Source organism: Bombina bombina, chromosome 7, assembly GCF_027579735.1.
Source record: "Bombina bombina isolate aBomBom1 chromosome 7, aBomBom1.pri, whole genome shotgun sequence".
In the NCBI taxonomy this organism is placed as follows: domain Eukaryota; kingdom Metazoa; phylum Chordata; class Amphibia; order Anura; family Bombinatoridae; genus Bombina; species Bombina bombina.
This window is the reverse complement of record NC_069505.1, coordinates 362,600,687-362,621,811: the sequence shown is the minus strand read 5'-3', so window position 1 is coordinate 362,621,811 and position 21,125 is coordinate 362,600,687. Positions and strand designations below refer to the sequence as shown.

The following is a 21,125-nucleotide window of genomic DNA, read 5'->3' as shown; positions in this document are numbered from 1 at the left end:
ATAGGTTCTCTTAGGCCCCCTACTCATATAAATGCATGTTTTATTTTAGCCAGATAATTACTGTATTTTACAGTAATCACCTGGTTATACACCCCCAAAAAGTGCTCTTATTTGTAAGTGGGGCTTCTGAGCTTAAAAATAAGGGATGTTCGCTTTTTAAGCACCTAGCAGGCATGGGTGAAGTTTCAGAATTTGACACTCAATTGCTAAACAAATATTGAATATGAACGCAGGCAGCAGCATTCATCCATTTTAATCATCGGATATATCAGTATGAAAACACAACACACAAGAGTTCTGAGTTTGCACAGATCTTTGTGTGTTGCATTTTCACACTGATATATCTGGCAACCAAAACAGAGAGATGGCACTTGCTGTGGGCCGTATATTTGGCATTCGTTTAGCAAACAAAGGCCGAATTCCTAAAGTTCGCCCATACATCACACCTAGAGATACCCTCCTACTCCCTTCCACTGCAGCAGCAGGCACTTCTGGGTATCTGGAGCTTGATGGTGTCACTATGTATATTTGGGGTGATGTCACTAACTTATCCAACTGTCTCTCTTGCTTTGTAGAAGATTCATTTATTGACCAAGTCTGTGTTATAGACTTTTATGGATCTCTTTCATGACTTGCTGTATATGAAGTGCCAGTCAACTTTCATAATCAAATAAAAGGAACTTCTATTTTATAGGAAAATAATAACAAATTCCCTTTAAAAAAAGTTTGAAACACATTGCAATTACAAGACTGTATTGCAGTCTTTAGTAGGTGTGCAAACCCGCTAAGTGTAAGACATCAGCACACCCTATAGAATGAACTGAAGTAACTAAATACATCAGCTGAGACATCATGTGATTTTCTGAATTGACACACATCTTAGTCTCAAAGGAGGTTCTTAGATTTTTAAAAGCCCTCTTCTCTTTCTTCCACCATTAAAGTAAATGGAATACTCTTTAAAGTGTTAGTGTAGCTCATACAATAAAAGGTCTGTAATATTCAGACTATGACACTTTCAATACGTAACTGAAATAAGTTCTGGTTATAATGAATAGGTAAGATAGTCACCAACATATTTGTGGTCCCTTTTTAAATATGTGTATTGTTGTTTGGAAACCTTAGGTAGAGCACTATGTACCTATAGGGACATATTTTACATGATTTTCAGATTAGTAGCTGTGTACCCCAAATCATTTGCTAATTCTATGACCTTTATGATAAATAAATAATTTAAAAGAAATACATTTGCAGTGCTTAGCATAAAGGACTGTGGTTTATTCGTATGGCTTTGAGGCTGAAACTGGTCAGGACTTCAAGCACTTTTTATCATTGTGTTGTCGTCATGATGTTTTTAAATAACCTCAATAAACATTTGAACATTTAATCTTATCCCTCATATTGACACCTATAACATATTTAATTAAAAAAAAGTTTGTTGGAGTCTAAATTATGACATGCAGTCATTAAAAAACTGGAGCACAAACAAGTGTGAATCTTAAAGGGACATTAAACACTTTGAGATGGTAATATAAAATGATAAATCATATATATAAAAAAAACTCTGCCATATACTTTCATTATTTATTTATTCTGAAATTGTGAGCTTTTCAGCTCCTGTTAGAAATGGAAGTGCAGAACACTGTTATATTCCACACAGCCATTGGCTGCACACTCTAGTGACCTATTTATAGCCATCACTAATTGTCCACAGCAGAGAAGGTAACCTAAGTTAAAACATGGCAGCTCCCACTGCTTTGCAGACACTAAAACTTTACATTTGATTTGTCATTATTTAAACAACTAATGAAACTTTAAAAAATACATCTACATGTTATTATTCTCAGACTAATCTTTTATGTGACTGCATCATTCTATCTAGCATTTATTTATGGAATATAACAGCTCAAAATTTCAGAATGGAATTACAGGAAAAGGGGACAAAATAAATAATGAAAGTATATTTCAGAATTTTTTTTACATGTACTATTTATCATTTTATATTACCATCTCAAAGTGTTTAATGTCCATTTAAATCTCTAGCCCATGCCTTGATATAAAATGGCAAGGTGATGCTGTTAGGGGCAAGAAGAAGTTTGTATATAAATAGAATATCCTCTTTGCTTGTACAGTAGCAGAGCATTGTTTTGCCTGGGTGATTCACACTAAAATGCTGAAGTTGTTTGTAACTAAACTCATTGCATTTACACATAAATCTCAACTTGTTTGCTGTGAGGTACCCAGAAATTATACCTTATAACTTTTGAAGAAATTATACTAATATAGGGAAAAAAATTGCAAAAATTAAGACCATAAAAACCTTTTATGTCATTTCTATGGTAAATGGCAGCACAGTGGTAATTATTGCCTAAATATTTTAAACACACCTTTCATGGGCTCATGTTTAGCATTAAAGGGATAGGAAAATCAAAATTAAACGCATGATTCAGATAGAACATGTTATTTTAAGACACTTTTAAATAAACTTCTATTTTCAAATATGCTTTGTTCTCTTAGTATCCCTTGTTGAAAACGAATACGCACATATCATACACTAGTGGGAGCTGCTGCTAATTGGTGCCTGCATAAATTTGTCTCTTGTGATTGGCTAAATAGATATTTTCAGCTTCCTGTCAGTAGTGCAAGGCTGTCCCTTTAGCAATGGATAACAAGAGAATGAAACAAATTTGATAATAGAAGTAAATTGGAAAGTTGTTTAAAATTGTATGATCTATCCAAATCATAAAATAGAATTTTCGGGTTTAATATCCCTTTAATTAACCTTTCCAAACAACCCAAATATAGGATTTTAAACCTATAAAATTCAGTAGACGGCAAACATTTATTTTATTTATTTTTGTCATAGAAAATAGTAAGAATTACTAGACAGAGCACTTGTTTTATTAAAAAGTAGAAGCGTGCTATTGAGAACATAGAATAGAATGCCTGGTATCTATGTAAGTAACTTAGTATTAGCTGAGTTACTATGAATTAAAGGGACTTAACATTTTTCTATCATGATTAAAATAGAGCAAAACAAATTTAAACAACTTTCCTATTTTCTCCTATTAGCAAACTTGCTTCATTCTCTTGGTATCCTTTGTTGAAGAAGCAGCATTGCACCACTGTGAGCTAGATGAATACATTGAGTTAGCCAATGACACAAAACATATTTTTGCGTCTACCAATCAGCAGCAAGTTCCCAGTAGTGCATTGCTGCTCCTGAACTACCTAGAGATGCATTTTAACAAAGGATACCAAGAGAAGGAAGCAAATTAGATAATATAAGTACATTGGAAATGTGTTTAAAATTCCATGCTCTATCTGAATCATTAAAGAAAAATCATGTCCCTTTAATATTGATTACAAATAGTAGCACATGCTGGCCCTGCATTTTGTTAGTGTTGATTTTTGATAAAGGGATGTTGTAGGTAAAAAAAACCTCATGAATATGAAAGAGCAACTTATAAATATTATATAATTTGCACCAAAAGTAAAAAAAAAAAAAAAAGAAAAAGAAATTGAAAGGAACATAAAAGTAAAAAAAAAAAAATGTACTAATTCATTTTATTATTGCCCTATTGTTTGGGTATTTTAAAAAACATTCCAATTTACTTTTATCATCAAATTTTGTTTTGTTCTCTTGGTATTCTTTGTTGAAAGCTAAACCTAGGTAGGCACTTATGCTTATTACTAAGCCCTTGAAGGCTGCCTCTTATCTCAGTGCATTTTGACAGTTTTTCCACAGTTAGACAGCGCTAGTTCATATTTATCATATAGATAACATTGTGCTCACGCCCATGGAGTTACTTATGACTGAGAGGGCACTGATTGGCTTAAATTCAAGTCTGTAAAAAGAACTGAGCTAAGGGGGCAGTCTGCAGAGACTTAGATACAAGATAATCACAGAGGTAAAAAGTATATTAATATAACTGTGTTGGTTATGCAAAACTGAGGAATGGGTAATAAAGGGATTGTCTATCTTTTTAAACAATACACATTCTGGAGTAGACTGTCCCTTTAATATCAGCTCCAGAGTAGCAGGAGCTAGCTGAACACATCTGGTGAGCCAATAACAGGAGGCATATCTGTGTAGCCACCAATCAACCGCTAACTCTCAGTAGTACTTTGGTGCTCCTGAGCCTAAATAGTATGCTTTTCAACAAAGGATACACAAAGAACAGTCAATTTGATAATATAAGTAAAATGAAAAATAGCTTAATCCCTGCTCTATCAGAACCATAAACATTTCATTTTGACTTTTATATCGCAACCTGCTGGAATTGCTAATTGCATGAGAGGAACACTTGGTTCTGACAACAAAAAGTATCTCATTCCTATGGAACAAAGAAAATATAATGAACACAACTTCCCTTTCTATCACTTGTGCTTGGTGCGCTTTGTATTCTTGTATGATTATAATGCACAGTTACACAATACACCAAATGATACAGCAGCAGTTTAAAGTGAAGGTCAACGTTGACGAATTAGTGCCGGGTTTGTAATAAACCTATTAAAAACAAGGGCACTTTAATTCATCAAAATTGACATTTCAAGCGTTTTCTTCAAAAACTTTCCTTTTAATCCTGAAAGCTGCTCCATCGATTCCCCCGGCCGTCGGAAGCCTCTGCTTATGTCAGAAATGACAAATCCGGCTTCCTCCAATCACGGGGGATCATGGCCTAAGTGAACGCTGTGATTGGATGAAGCCGGATTCGTCATTTTTGGACTCACGAAGAGGGCTTGCGCCAGTTGGAGGAAGCGCTGCAGGCGGCTCTCAGGATTAAAAGGTACGTTTTTGAAGAAAACGCTTGAAATATCAATTTTGATGAATTAAAGTGCCCTTGTTTTTAATAGGATTATTAAAAACCCGGCACTAATTCGTCAACATTGACCTTCAATTTAAGACTTTATTTGGATAAAATGCAGAAATATATTTAGGAGCTAAGATATAGTTTGTTTTCTTAACCCTGTGCGTTTTGAGATTGGGAGAACTTCCTTTTACATTATTAATAATTTGATTTTTTTAAATGTATCTATGAAAGGCAGATTTTGAGATTAAGCATCACTTTTGCTTGTTTAGCCTTAAGAAAATACCCCTGTCATTTCATGCTCACATTTCATTTGATAAACAACCAAAACCTTGACAGAAAAGCAAACATGATTTTATTTATTTTTGAGCCTAGACCAGACTTTCTCAAACTTGGCCCTCCAGAGGATTTTTAACCAAATTTCCCATGATGCTCAGCCAGCATATCAGCTGGCTGAGCATCATGGGCAATGTAGTTCCAAAACCTCAGGAGGGCCAGGTTTGAGTATGTCTGGCCTAGACATTGCATTTGCCATTGCTGCATTACTAATCATTAAGTATCATTTTACAGCATTTAATTTCTTATTCGGAAATGGCAAAATCCGCTCAAGTAAGCTTTTTTTAATTAGCCTTGCTAACATAGTCGCTGTATCCTTTAGCTATACCACTTGGCTGTACTGATAGAATATACTGCTAAAAGCAACACCTGAACCATAGCTGTTAGTAAACTGTAACTGGTTTTATTATTAATAATATTGCCATAGATTTCTATGTGTAATTTGTTTTTCCCATTTAATGATCCCCGAATCGTTCAGCTACAGCTTAGATAAATTACCCATGTTCACTGGCATTTTGTTTCAGAATTGAAATTTAAAAAAAAAAAACAAGGTTCTTATTCCAAAATCCGGAATTCCAAAATCCAAACGGTTACTAATATTTTTTTAAAAAATTATCAATTTTTTGTTTCCTGCCTTTAAGTTACACAAGTATTACAAATGATATAAAACGACCTTTAGTTACATGTATAAGCTGTATTATGAAATGTAAATATTGCCTAAATGACATAAAAATATTGTTGTTTACATTTGGTTCCATCCCCTCCCCAAACTGTCCCATTTTACAGATGCAAATATTCCAAAATCCAAACTATTCAGAAATCAAAAGCTTTTCTAGTCCCAAACAGTTTGGATAAAGGGTTTACCTGTAATAATTACTCACGATTCATCTACAAGTACTCATGTTGCAAGGGACAACAATAAAATATCTAGATATGCTTCTAACACCATGTTTTATTTTTTATGTAACAGATTTAAATGAAAGCAACAATAATTAATGTTAGTTTCCAGCCAGAAACACTGCCGTTTCTGCTTTGTTGTAGGTGTCCATTACTTTTAGTGGAAAATGACAAACCCCTGTTAAATAAATATTATTCTGCCATAAGACTATTAATATTTAAGATGCCATAACTCCTATCTGAATTGGAAGCAAATACCCTCCCCAAACCAAGTGTTTTATGGTAGAATATTGCTGGTGACATGGGCCTACATGTTTCAATACTTTTTAGCTCTTGGTTGGAGATCTATTGTAACAGCTCATTTTGTTTAGTGACTCCTTAGTTGTTTTAATAAGCAGTGTTTGAGTTAAGTCAGGGTGTTAAGGTTTACCACCTTGTCTCGGTCTCTAATCTATGGTATTGCATGTCCTGGGCAGGCAAGCGTGGGAGACGCAGCAGTGCAGGATCGCTAGACAGCAATATGGAAGTAAGTCGCAAGCAACTGATATTTAGCATTTCAAACGTTTCTTTTACCTAAAACACTCTTTGTCAATCTGTATTCTGCTTGCCTCAGATAATATGCATGCCTGGGTTACTCACACTCTATCGTACAAGTCAAATAAACCAACACTTATCATTTGTTGATACACAACCCTTGCTTCTTGCTACTTGTAATTCCCACTGTTCCTTGTAGCATGGTTCTAAGCAATATGATTTTGTGCTTATTTTACACTTCTTTTCAAGTGGTTTTTGTTCATGAGCCACTAGCTTGCTATTAACACTTTCCTTACTATCTTATAATTTGATACAGTTCTGTTTTATGCTTATCTGTCAATATTTCCATTAAAACTGCCTTACTTAGACAATTATATTTTACAGGAGAGCAGATAATGTACATAGGTAGAAAGATTTGATAAATTATATATGAAAATTAACTCAATGTGGTTTTCATGAGATTTCATTCATCTTGAAACCATCAATATACACTGGTCATGTCTGTACCTTCAGCCTGCATATCTCTGTGTGTCTGCCTGTTATTAGTTTATTTCCTATTACTTTTTCCCTTGCTGAATCTTTTTTTGTTATTTCAACAGCCTTACAGTAGGATATGTAGATATAGAAGGGCAGTAGAGCAAGCTTAGTTTTGCTGTAAATGATGTAAAAAAAAGGGAGATAGTCAACTTTTTGTAATGTTTAGTTCTGCTGTTTTCCTTGGCTATTTTATAGTTAGCATTGTTAAATATGTTATTTGTTTAAAATAGCTTATATATGGGGCTCTACACATAGTCTTTTTATGGATATGTGTTGGTATGTGACAAAGTTTCTTGTAATTACGATCTCTATTCCTTTTTTTTTTTTTAGGGGTCCATCATTAGCAGTCCTCATATGCGACGACGAGCCACATCTACTCGAGAGTGTCCATCTCGACAGAGTATACCTAACTCTTCCTCCCTCTTAGGTTCTTTGTTTGGTGGGAAAAGGGGGAAACCGTCTTCTCAAGGCCATTTAGTACCTGGCCCATCGCAACCGCAACATCCTACATTAATTTCACACTCAACGGGTCATCATGCAGTACAAGCTGAAGGGCAAACACAGGCACAAGTTCATGCACAACACTTACAGTATGTCCACATTCAGCAAAATCCACCCCCTTACCATCATCATCATCATTATCATCCACCCCAGCACCTTCAACAGCACCCGCACCAGTATCACCAACATGGACAGCATTCTCAACATGCCTCTCACTCTCAACATGCGTCCTATGTCCAACATCCACACTCAACGCACCCACCATTGGCACCTACTCACTCTGGGCACTCCACACATTCCCAGCATGCACAGCACCATCACTCTCAGCAAGCTTCTGCCACGTCATCAAGCACGAAGCCCAAACACAGTGGGATTAGCACAATAGTCTAGGTCTTTAGTTTTAAAACAGCTTCTGTCAGATTTGGAAGTTGTCTAGTTGCTTATGGTGAAAACATACATTTTATCTCACTGATTTTTGGAAGTTTACATTGTTTTCATAAAAAAAAATGTAACCCTTTTAAATAAACCTAATTAAAAGGCAAAGTAAAGTCCTAAACTTTCATGATTTAGATAAGAGTTTTCCATTTATAAAAAGCCTTTTCAATGTACTTGTATTATCAAATTTGCTGATGTGGAAACCTAGATAGGTTCATAGGAGCTCAAAAGTGTGAACGTGTCTTTAGCACTCTATAGCAGCAGTGTTTACAGCAATGTTTTAAAAATACATGCATGCTTCTGCTCTACTATAAACCTACCTAGGTTTAAATTTCAACAAATACCAAGAGAACAACGCGCATTTGATAATACAGGTGGCCCTCGGTTTACAACGGTTCAATTTACACCGTTTCAGAATAACAACCTTTTTTCCAGTCATGTGACTGCTATTGAAAAGCATTGAGAAGCAGTGCATTTATTAAAATAGCCAGTAGGTGGAGCTGTCCGCTTGTGTTGCAGCAAAGCCAAGCAAGCTGAAATTAATCAGTTTAACCAGACCTGAGCTATCAAGCAGATTTTTAAAGGAACAAGATCTTCCTGTCTATAAATCAGTCCAGATTGGAATGCATAGAAAGAACTGTTTGCAGAAAAATGCAAGTGAAGTCTGTGTTGTGTGATTATTTTATTAGGTTTATAATGCTGTTTAGCATTTAAAGTCTTCATTTCAAAGCTTTAAAAATAACGTATTAGGTATTACTTATGACAAGAGGGGCCTGGAACCTAACTCCCTCACTTCCCATTGACTTACATTATAAACTGGGTTTCAATTTACAACGGTTTCGATTTACAACCATTCCTTCTGGAACCTAATCCCGGCGTAAACTGAGGGCTACCTGTACAAGTAAATTAAATATGAGCGTGCATTTCAGTTTAGCACTTTACGGCAGCAGGTTTTGTAATAATGTTTGTAGCAGTGTTACACATTGTTGCGAATACCGACCGCTACAGAAAAGATCGCTAAAGACACATGCACACTGCTGAGTTACTATGAGCCTGCCTAGGTTTACTCTTCGACAACAGATACAATGAGAACTAAGAACATTTGATAATATAAGTAAATTGGAAAGTATTTTAAAATCACATGCTCTATCTGAATCATAAAACTTTACTTTTGATTTTACTGTCCCGTTAAAGAAAAACCTAGAGCTATTTATTGTTTCATAGCTGTGAAGAAGAAATCTCCCCAAAAAATGTACAAACTATATAATCGCATTATTGCTGTTTAAATGATAAGCAAATCACCAAGCTTTATTAAAGTTCATAATACTGCTTAGATGATCCTACGTATAAATATACAAAATGTGTGTATACTTAAATATTTAGTATATTGAATAACTGTACTTGAAAATAAAGTATTTTAATTTGTCGAAGCTAGCAATATTGACTCAAGAATTTTCAGTTGATAAAAAGGCAGTAAAACCATATTTATGAGGTTACAGTATTATCCTAAAACGTCATTTGCACTTACAAATCATGAAGCAATCCATTAATAAATGTGCCAATTATTCTAGCATTTGTTGTAACTGTCAGTGTAACATTTCTAACTATAAAACATAAATTCTTTTTCTAAAAAACACAATAAAATACAGGTCAGTTTTAACGCTCTTCTATTTCAGGTAAGCAAACTAGTTTAAAAAAAAAGAAAATATATATATATATATATATTAGTTAAATGATAACCTGTTACAGCTGGTTGTCTGAAAGAATTGGTTATACAAATTATTGGACACCTTAAAGGCTGTAAGAACTGTGAATTTTCATTATCTACTTTTTATATTTGCATACAGTTTGTAAACACAAAGTTCTGTGATTTTAGCGCATTCACATAACCAAAAAAATAAAAAACAAACAAAAAAAGATCACTGGAACTAACCATTATGGACTGTGTTGATATCACCATACATTTTGTTTTGAAATATAATTAAGACATTTGAAACGTTTTATAGCAGAGAATGTATTTTAAAACTTTTTTAGCAGTGGTTTTCATTCTTATTTAAAAGTGGTCTTTCTTTAGATTGGCGAGTACTACTGGATAGAGTAAAACGGCCTATCCCACCAAATATGTAGACCTCATACTGTCGCAACAATTTTTTTGGGATGTTTATTAAAAAATAAATAAAAAATAGTTCAGTTGCTTGTAAATCAGTTTGTGATGAATTTGAACTAACTGTTCATGTGTACTGTGATATGTAACGCGCATAATCTTTTTGTCTAGCCAATATTCTAAATTATGACATTAAATTACACTAAAACGAAAACTTTTCATTCATGACGAGAATAAGATTGTAAAAATAGAATTAGTAACTTTTTTGAATTCCTTAAATATCTAATTTAACAATACCAGCAAAATTACAAATTGAGCACTTTAAGTTATCTTCACACAGAGAAATTATAAACTAGATTTAGGTTTCATTTCCCTTTGCAAAACCGTTTTTATTTTCTATTTAAAGCAACATAACAAATGTGTGTTCCCTGTACTTAACCCTTTTTCTCTGAGAATTGCCCGCAACATATGTTACTGGTATTTCAGCTAGTTAAGGGGATAAATGATATAAATGTGTATCTGTCTATTGTACACGGGATCTACAGAGTTCTGGAGTCTCTGTTCCGTGCAGTCTAAGGAATTCTATAATTATGAAACTGTTCTGCATGTCATCTTATGTTAATATTATGAGGCTTACATTCTAAATATTGTATATTTGCAAAATATATCAGTATTATTGTTAATATTAGATGAAGTAAAGTGTTAACATATTTAGATATGTAGGCTTTTCTTCTTCCTCTATACCTATAATAGAGATGAAATGTAATCTATTGGTACTTCCAGGAAAAAGTATTTTTTCATCTTAATTAATCCTTACAATGTGGCGTTTTCCCAATATATTTTATTGTTGAATATATCATTTATGTGTTTTATTATAAACCAAACACTAAATTATTTTTACTATTATTAGTTAACAATTATGAAAAAGTTCTGGTTGTCATAGTATTTTAATATGTAACACACAGTTTGTACATCAGCAAAAAGCTACCCCAAATATATTGTGGTACAGTCAGTTACCTAAAGGCTTTAAAGCTAATGCGTTTAGTAGCCTGGATTTAAAAGTCCACAAGCTGAATTACACCAATAATTGCAATGTAATATTCATCATTTATTCCTTCCTATAGCCAAGAGCAGAGGAGACCAGGAGAAAGAATGTCACCAGGTATCCCTGGCAACATCTGCTAATTTTGTCTAAACAATTAAAGTTCTAAATGCTTTGAAAAACATTTACTTTGTGTGCATTTGTTTTTGTTAGTTGCTGATAAAGAGCATGCATTCATAATCAGATTGCCTTTATGCCCCTGTGACTGTTTTTATATGCAGTAAAATTATTTATTTCACAACTGTAAAATAAAATTGTCTGTAAGCAGTAGTAATGCTGATTTGTTTGCTTTTTCATCAATGCCTTTAATGCCTTAATCTATGACAATATGTCTCTTTACAGCTTCAAGAAGCTTAATCTGTAAGATGAGATTCCTTTCATACAACTTCTTGTTTCCACTGTCGACCTTATTTTGCTGGTTTCTGGTCCACTTTGTGTTTATTGGTGTCTATCTTTCAGTTTCTACTTTGAGTTGCCTCTACAAATATAACAGACGCATTCCTCTACAAAATCACCAATGTTTTAGAATGATATGCTGACTTATTAAATAATATAGTCTAGATCACACTCATACATACAGTGTACATCTAATAAGTCTAGATCACACTCATACACGCAGTGTACTTCTAATAAGTCTAGATCATACTCATACATACAGTGTACTTCTAATAAGTCTAGATCACACTCATACATGAGTTGTACGTTTCATAAGCCTAGATCACACTGATTCATGCAGTGTATGTTTCAGAAGTCTAGATCACACTCATACATGCAGTGTATGTTTCATATGTCTAGATCACACTCATACATACAGTGTAGGTTTCATAAGTCTAGATCACACTCACACATGCAGTGTAGGATTCATAAGTCTAGATCACACTCACACATGCAGTGTAGAATTCATAAGTCTAGATCAGTCATACATGCAGAGTACATCAAATAAGTCTAGATCACACTCATACATGCAGTGTAGGTTTCATAAGTCTAGATCACAGTCATACATGCAGTGTAGGTTTCATAAGTCTAGATCACAGTCATACATAAAGTGTAGGTTTCATAAGTCTAGATCACAGTCATTCATGCAGTGTAGGTTTCATAAGTCTAGATCAGTCATACATACAGTGTAGGTTTCATAAGTCTAGATCACAGTCATACATGCAGTGTAGGTTTCATAAGTCTAGATCACAGTCATACATGCAGAGTACTTCTAATAAGTCTAGATCACACGCATACATACAGTGTATGTTTCATAACACTAATCTTTGATCTCAAGCAAAAGAAAAATGCTCAAAATAAATCATGTAATTTAAATATTATACTGAATGTGTTTAATAAATAAAAATACTCTTTCCTGGAATGACCAAGAAAATGTATATGTATTTTTTTTAAATTAAGAATGAAATGTACAACAATGTAAAACACTGACAAATTAATCCTTTTATAGTGTACATGTATTGTAATGCCGACAAAAGTCTTCAGACATCCAGTGTAGAATGATTTCTCATTATGTACTGCATGCAGCAGAGGCCTCTTGTTTCTTAAAATTAGCTGAAATACCATCAGCAAATATTTATACATATATGTACATTGAGTTTCTAGATGTTGACTTGCTGTCCCATTTAAAGCTGTGTGTTTCTGCAGTTTGGCATGCATTTGCTCTGTTTTCATTGTAAATTTATCATTGCACTTCTTGCCTGCAAAACAAAGAAGTGACTATATTGTGTGTGTATGTGTATATATATATATTTATTTATATTCACGCCTTTCTCTGTATGTATGTATGTATATATATATATGTGTATATATATATATATATATATATATATATATATATATATATACTGTGTATATAAATATATATATATACAGTATATATATATATATATGTGTGTGTGTGTGTGTATATATATATATATATATATATATACATGCACAGTATATATATATATATATATATATATATATATATATATATATATATATGTATACACACACACAAGCAAATTGAAACACAACTGTAATTTTTGAGAGGGATCCAGATGATGGATATCGGACCAAGTAGGAGTTATAGGTAACTAAAATTGTACATAATGTGTAAATTACTATACAGTCTGCTGGCATCCTACGGTTGCATACTGTACCTATCTCCTACTAGACTCCTAACTTCACATTGCATTATATATTAACCTAAAATTAGCTCTTGGAAGTAGACTGTTAAGAACCTCTCTGTGAAGCTTCTCTACTGATGAGGCTCAAGATGCATTTTGTAACTAATGGAAAAAAGGAGTGCTTTCATTTTAATATGCATTCTGTTTGTAAGTAGTAACAAACCTTATCAATGTACAACTATAACTGTGATCATGTGGAGAAATGAAATAAATCATGAAAAAGACACCATTTAATTTTGTGAATTTTACTCTCAATTTCTACTAAAGACGTGACCATCAATTCTTTAAAGAAGATATTTGCTTTGGCAATAGAAGAATAGCCTGAAACGAATAAAGCATGGGAATTAAGTAAATGTGTTTTGAAATGTCAGTGTGATATGGCGATCAGATCATTAACCACTGTTAACGAGATCTATCTTTGGCAGAAGCAATGCAAACTTAAAGGTGTAGTATAGTCAACATTACACTTTCATGATTCAGATAGAGCAGGCAATTTTAAGCAGCTTTATAATTTGCTACTATTATCAATTTTGTCTTTGTTCTCTTAGTATCTTTATTTAAAAAGCTGGAATGTAAAGCTTAGGAGCCAGCCCATTTTTGCTTGACAAGGTTAAAGTATTGGTGAACTCTGAAACTGATGCAGAATGTTAGTGGTATTGTATATGGAGTTTAATTAATCAGATATAAGATGAGCTATAACTTACTTTTTAATATAGATATAAAATTCTAATACCCCGCTCTCTTCCACTCACTTCAAAAGTGGGTTTGAATTGTTGTCCAATCAGAGTTCTAGCTACAACAAAAGCACCATATGGGGTGCTATTCAAAACCATTTTCATATCTATATTAAAGGGACATAATACTCATATGCTAAATCACTTGAAACTGATGCAGTATAACTGTAAAAAGCTGACAGGAAAATATCACCTGAGCATCTCTATGTAAAAAAGGAAGATATTTTACATCACAATCTCCTCAGCTCAGCAGAGTAAGTTCTGTGTAAAAAGTTATACTTCACCTGCTCCCAACTGCAGGTAAAAAATAAATAAATGAAGAAATGAACAGCAGCCAATCAGCATCAGCAGTGCTGAGGTCATGAACTTTTACTGTGATCTCATGAGATTTGACTTGACTCTCATGAGATTTCATTGTAAACTTCCTTTACCTGATTGGTGAAATAATATGAGAGTGCACGAGGCTCATCCCTTCAGCTGTCCTAGGACAGACACACTAAAATGCTGCTTAGAAATCCTTTACAATGGGAGGTGGCTACTGAGGAACTTTTGAGGTAAAATATCTTTCTTTTTTACATAGAGATGTTCAGGTGATATTTTCTATTCAGCTTTTTACAGCTATGCTGCATCACTTTCGAGTGTTTAAACATTTGGGTATTATGGCCCTTTAAAAAGGAAGTTATAGCGCATCTTCATTACATCTGATGAATTAAACTAAAATATCACTAACATTCCGGATCTGAGTTTAAAAAGGGGAGATTTTACCATTGTTTGCCTACCAGGAGCCAGGGAAACCTCAAAATACAGCCATGTTTGAGAGCGCTACCTAACTATCTTTTGATACCCAAAGAGGGGCTACAACTTTTTTCTACCGAGCACAATCAACTTTAGCAGCCAAGTGATTAAGAAACAAATATGTGTTCAGAATTTCAAATTCGAACAGTGCAAGTATACAACATGTTTAGCACAGTGAAATTGTGCTTTAATGAGATGTAAATAATTCCTGATTTAAAGGGACAGTCAAGTCAAAGTTTGATTCAGATAGGGCATGCAACTTTTAACAACTTTCCAATTTACTTTTATCATCACATTTGCTTTGTCCTCTTTGTATTGTTTGTTGAAAGCTAAACCTAGATAAACTCAAACTGATTTCTAAGCCATAAAGGCTGCTTTACAGCACTAGTTCATGTGTGCCATATAGATAAGATTAGATTATGCTTACTCCCATGGAGTTATTTATGATTGAGCACTGATTGGCTAAAATGCAAGTCTGTCAAAAGAACTGAAATAAGGAGGCAGTCTGCAGACTTAGGTAATCACAGAGGTAAAAAAAATGTATTATAAGTGTTGGTTATGCAGAACTGGAAAATGGGTAATAAAGAGGTCTTTTAAGCAATAGACATTTTCAAGTACTAAATATATTCCTCTACATGTTGTAAGATTAGAGCTCTTGAAACAGATACATTCACCAGAATTAATTATCATTTATATGGATTTTTTTTTATTTATTATCTCAATATTAAAGGGACATAAAACCCAAACTTTTTCTTTCATGATTCAGATAGAGCATGTAATTTTAAACAACTTTACAAGTTACTTCTATTATCTAATTTGCTTTGTTCTCTTGGCATCCTTTGTTAAGAAGCATACGTGGGTAGGCTCAAGAGCAGCTATGCAGTACTGGAAGCTAGCTGCTGATGGTGGCTGAATTTATTTACCTTGTGTTCTGCTAGCTTCCAGGAGTGCATTGCTGCACCTTCAACAAAGGATACCAAGAGTTTGGAGCATATTTGGTAATAGAAGTAAATTGGAAAATTGTATTTTTTTTTTTTTTTTAACCCTTGAGTGCTAATGACGGCTGAGAGCCCGTCGCTAGCACTCAACCACCTTACATGTTACAGTCCATTATCCTTGTCTCCTTTGCAAAACTGTTCCTGTGGGCCAAGTTAACCAGTTGTGTACTTGCTAAGCTCCACAGCTCCAGTTAACTAACCAAAATCTTGTCTTTGACTTTTGGCAGAAATTTAGTGCCCATGCCTAGATATGTGACTGAAGGGGATTCCATTGATTTTTCCTGCCAGAATTTAAATCAAATCTTCTCAAAACTATGACAGAATTTCTGTCGGTCATCCCCAAACCTAGTTAACCAATGAAAATCTGGATATTTATTCCCTACCACCTGCGGTGCACAGGGTCCTGTATCTCACACTCATTTATCATCTATCTTACAAAGCTCTGTCAGATCTGAGGGTGAAATTTCCTCTGACGAATCGGAACCAATTGCAGAACCTGAGATTGATTCCACCTTTAGATTTAGAGGTTTTGAATACCTTAGAGTTATCAGAGCCTAAACCTGAAGATTACAAGCCTGTAAATAAGTTAAAGCATGCCTTTAAAGCTCCACCCAAGGTACTTAACTTAAGGCCTTTAAAGTGCCAGATTTACATAGCCAAAGAATGGAAAAAGAATTCCCTATGCACTCTCTAACAGGTTCAAAAGAATGTATCCACTTTCAGAAAATTATTTGGTAGCCTGGGAAGTAGTCCCTAAGATAGAATGGCCTATTTCCACTTTAGTGAGATGCACTACTATTCCTAAGGAGTATAGTGTTTCATTCAGGGATCTAATGGACCAAAAATCTAGGTCTTTACTTTTGAACTAACTGTTCTCTCAGACAGCTTAGACCTGTAGTGGCTATCACATGCATGGCCACAGGTGCATCCTTCTAGTGTGATTCTATTTCTCAGATGATTTCTGACCAATCATAAAATGGCTAATGATTTTGTTTGTGATATTGTCTTTGACATCATAAGATTTATGTAAAGAACATGTCCATTGTGGTGTTATTAAGGAGAGCCTTATGGCTTAAATTTTAAGTCAGCGGATATGGGCTCTAAAAATAGACTGATACGATTCCTTTTGATTGGATTCTATTAAGATGGTTACTGGAGGAAAAGGAGCCTTTCTCCCCCAGGATAAGAAATCTAAGACAATCCTTTTCCCTCCCTTAAAGATCAGAAGTCCTCTACCAACTAAACGTTATATAGGTTTTTGGACCAGACCTCCTTGAGAACTGTTTAATCTGTCTCGCATTCCAAAGGCAGCTGTCTTTGTCCAATATGTTCAAGATTGATAAGAAATGTGAGTGGTTCAACCTGTGCTAATATCTCAACAAGGATAAGTTTCTTCTCCAACCTCTTTATTGTCCCAAAGAAGGAGGTCACCTACCGACCTATCCTGGATTTAAAGACTCTGAACAAATTTGTTTCCGTACCTTCCTTTAAACTGGAACTATTGCCTCTAGTTCAGGAAGGGCAATTTATGACACCATAGACTTAAATTTTGCTTATCTGCACATCCCAATTTACAGGAACCATTTACAGTTTCTAAGATTTGCATTTCTCAACAAACATTACCAATTTGTGGCCCTCACATTTGGTTTGGCCACAGCCCCACGCATCTTCATGAAAGTATTGGGGGCACTCTTAGCAGTGATCAGAGCTCAGGGAATTACCATTGCTCCTTATTAGGACGATATTTTGATCCAAACATCTTCTCTTTCGCTAGCTACTACTCATACCCACAGAATTGTCTCTTTCCTTCAGGAACATTGCGGAAAATCAGTGTGCCCAAAAGGTCCTTATCTCCAGCCACAAGAGTTTTTTTTCTGGGAGTGATAATGCATCTGTTTCTCACAGATGCTTGCAATACCAAACCTCAGACTGCTTGTTTTTCCCTACAGATGACTCATTCTCCATCTGTAGCTCAGTGTATGGAAGTAGTGGGTCTCATGGTGGCAACATCAGATTCCGTACCTTTTGCGCTTTGTTCTTGACAATTGTCCATGTCCAGTGGTCAAAAGATTGTTTTCAACTGGACCAGTTATGATTTCATAAAATTGCATTATTTGTTGAAAAATGAATTCTACCACCTGCTAAAATATTCCTCAAAACTATGAGAGAAAACAAAACTAATAAAGGTGTTACTATATATAAGAAATATACATTTCCGTGCTTTAAAAACAAAATTTATGATAAATTAATTTATTTTATAGTGGTGAGAGTCAACGATCCATTACTCCTGGTAGCCAACTCCTGGCCTCTAGGAGGGGCAAAGATTGCCAAAGCTTCTAAGTGCACTTCATCCTTTTCACCTCTCTAGTATGCAAGTCTGATATATAGCCAAGGAAAGGAAAAAGTAGGAAAAATGAGGTGCAAACTACTGCTCCCGCTAGACAAAAAAAAAGTATTAATATAGATGGGGCTCATAGACTCTCACCACCATGAAAGAAATTAATTTATAAGAAAGGTAGAAAGGTGCGCTAGGACAAATGATCACCATACACCCCCTTAAAAGACAAATCCCTGCAAATGTCTAAATTGAAGTGAAAGAGGGAACCGCGATGGGTACGAGGTTTGCACCGAGTTATGCCAACCTCTTCATGGGTGTTTGGGAAGAGGAATTCTTTAACAGCAGAGATCTCGGTGCAAGCCTCGTACTCTATAAGCGTTATATAGACGACCTTTTTATTATATGGAAGGGTCCTGAGCAAGAATTGTTAAAACTCTTTGAAGAGATGAATAACAATACCAATGGTCTTAAGTTTGTGAGTAATTATAGTAGGGAACGAGTGGTGTTTTTAGACCTAGAAATCATGGTAATAAATCAAAAATTGGAAACACAAACTGACTTCAAAGAGGTGGATTGCAACAGTCTGTTACATGCTGACAGTTGCCACCTGAAGCTATGGAAGGATAATATTCCTTTCGGCCAAAGCTTACGTATAAGGAAGAACTGTTCACGTATTGAAGACTTTGAAAGACAGATAGTAGTTCTAGCAGACAAATTCACTGTGAAGGGTTATAAGGAGGAAAATATCACAGGGGCAATAAAAAGAGCACAAACAACAAATAGGGATGATCTTTTAAGCTATAAAACAAAGGAGATTAGCACGGAAGAGAAAATTAATGTTCCCTTTGTAACAGACTATAACGCAGACCATTTTTTGATTAAAAAAATCATTAAAAAGAATTGGCATTTATTAAAAGAGGACAACATCATAGGGAATCAGCTGGCCGATAATCCGACATTTATTTTTAGGAGAGCAAGACATTTTAAAACAATTTTGGCCCCTAGCGAAATACGAAAAAAGAGAAGAGTCAATAAACAAATCGATTTGGAGGGTAGAAGTGTAGCAGGTTTTTTTCCCTGCTACACATGTAAAGCTTGCACACACAGTTCGAAATTGAAAAGTTTAAAAAGGAATGGTTTGGGTGAAGATATTGCTATAAAGGGGATCATTAGATGCACTCACAAAAATGTTATATATGCACTGAAATGCACATGCAACTTATTCTATTTCGGAGAAACCAAGAGGAGTCTCCGTGATAGAATAAGAGAACACCTTCTCTGTATAGAAAAAGAAAGAGTAGACACTCATTTATATAGGCACTTTAAGGAAGTTCACCAGGGTAACACTATGGATTTGAAATATTGGGGTATTCTTAAAATAAATAACCAATGGAGGGGGGGTAATATTGAAAAAACCCTCCTCATAAGAGAAGCAGAATATATTTATAAATATGACACCTTATACCCAAAAGGATTAAATTCCGGATTAGATCTTTCTCCCTTTTTATTTGAAGGATAAAATAATCTTTTGGGTCACTCTATCAAAACACTAAATGGTTTTAAGTTTTTTAGACTCACTTTTAAAAGTAAGCGTCACTATGCACTTTATTATGGGACTTTAGTCACTTTAATCTGTTAGCACACTCCTTGGTGTATACATTATGTAGAGGATGTTGGATAACTATTGGTTATGTGTTCCATCTTGTAATCTATGTATCACATTTGTTGATCGAAATATTGACTATACTTTTAATTTTTTTCTCTTTGGAGATATAGCCTAAAATATAAGTATATAATAATTAAGGTCCAAAACCGAAAGTGCTTTTTTGTAGTAAGACTGCCCATCTTCATTTGAGGATAAGAAGAGAAAAATACCACCTTAAAAAAGGAACTATTATCAAAGCTAAATACCACCTTAAGCTGTTTTGCTAATTTGCCAATTAAAACCACCACCAATCAGATTGAAAGTTATCCCTTTAAATAGGGTCACCCACACTTGCCACCACTATCTTGATAAAGCCCACAGGTGGGCGAAACGCGTCGTATGTGCTGGTATTGTTGTTGTTATTTATCCACTTGCATAACTACTCTATCTTTGGAATCTCATTCAATAACCCAGGTTATATTATTGGAACAATTTCTCTCTTACAAGGAGCAAAGCCTCTGTGTTTGGATATACAGCTTTTTGACATCTACTTTATCACCCTGTTATCCAGTCCCCTGCGTGCTATCAGCACTAAGTGCAGGGCTCATCAAAGAGGACCGTGATCATAGCGCATAGAAGGGAGCGCAGGAATCGGCCTCTTCCTATAGCCGGAACTCCTTTCTGTGACATCAGACGCCAAAGTTGCAGTTAGCCCCGCTCGAGGTGAGGACCGGGCGAGGGGGAAAGATCTTCACTTGACGAATCTTTATCTGGTAAAGTACATGGTTTTGGCATAGAATTATCTTACATAGTAAGAGAGCTTTGGATTTCAAACTGACTTTACACCTCACATTTGGCAGCTACGGTTTACTTTTTAAGGCAGCTTGGTGGTATTATTCAGTAACGGACACTGACTACTGATTTGTTTCTTTGGAGATAAGACTTTAACGTTTGTATTAATTACCACGTAGGCACATCTGATTATTATTGTTTTAACATCTGTGAAATTTTTTATCAATCTTTTCATTTTAGATTATAGCTATAATAACAGCTTTTAAGGTTGGGGAGACGTCCCTTTATATATGTATCACTGTTTATGTATATGCTTTTATTAAATTGTTTTTAAGTGTTGATACCTTTGGCTTTAAGCGTCTCCCTTATTATTTCTGTATCTTTTTCAAAGAAATTAATTT

The 21,125-nt window shown here is 34.6% G+C and overlaps 1 protein-coding gene across 1 annotated transcript in view; it reads left to right on the top strand.

Annotated features, from left to right (window-relative positions):
• The window catches only part of IQSEC1 (IQ motif and Sec7 domain ArfGEF 1), a 518,962-nt gene extending 506,351 nt beyond the window's left edge, over nucleotides 1-12,611 (top strand). Inside the window, 2 exon segments of the mRNA XM_053721050.1 lie at nucleotides 6,518-6,567; nucleotides 7,443-12,611. Coding sequence (XP_053577025.1) covers nucleotides 6,518-6,567; nucleotides 7,443-8,003 — 611 coding nt within the window. The 3' untranslated portion in view covers nucleotides 8,004-12,611.
• The last annotated feature ends 8,514 nt before the right edge of the window (nucleotides 12,612-21,125 follow it).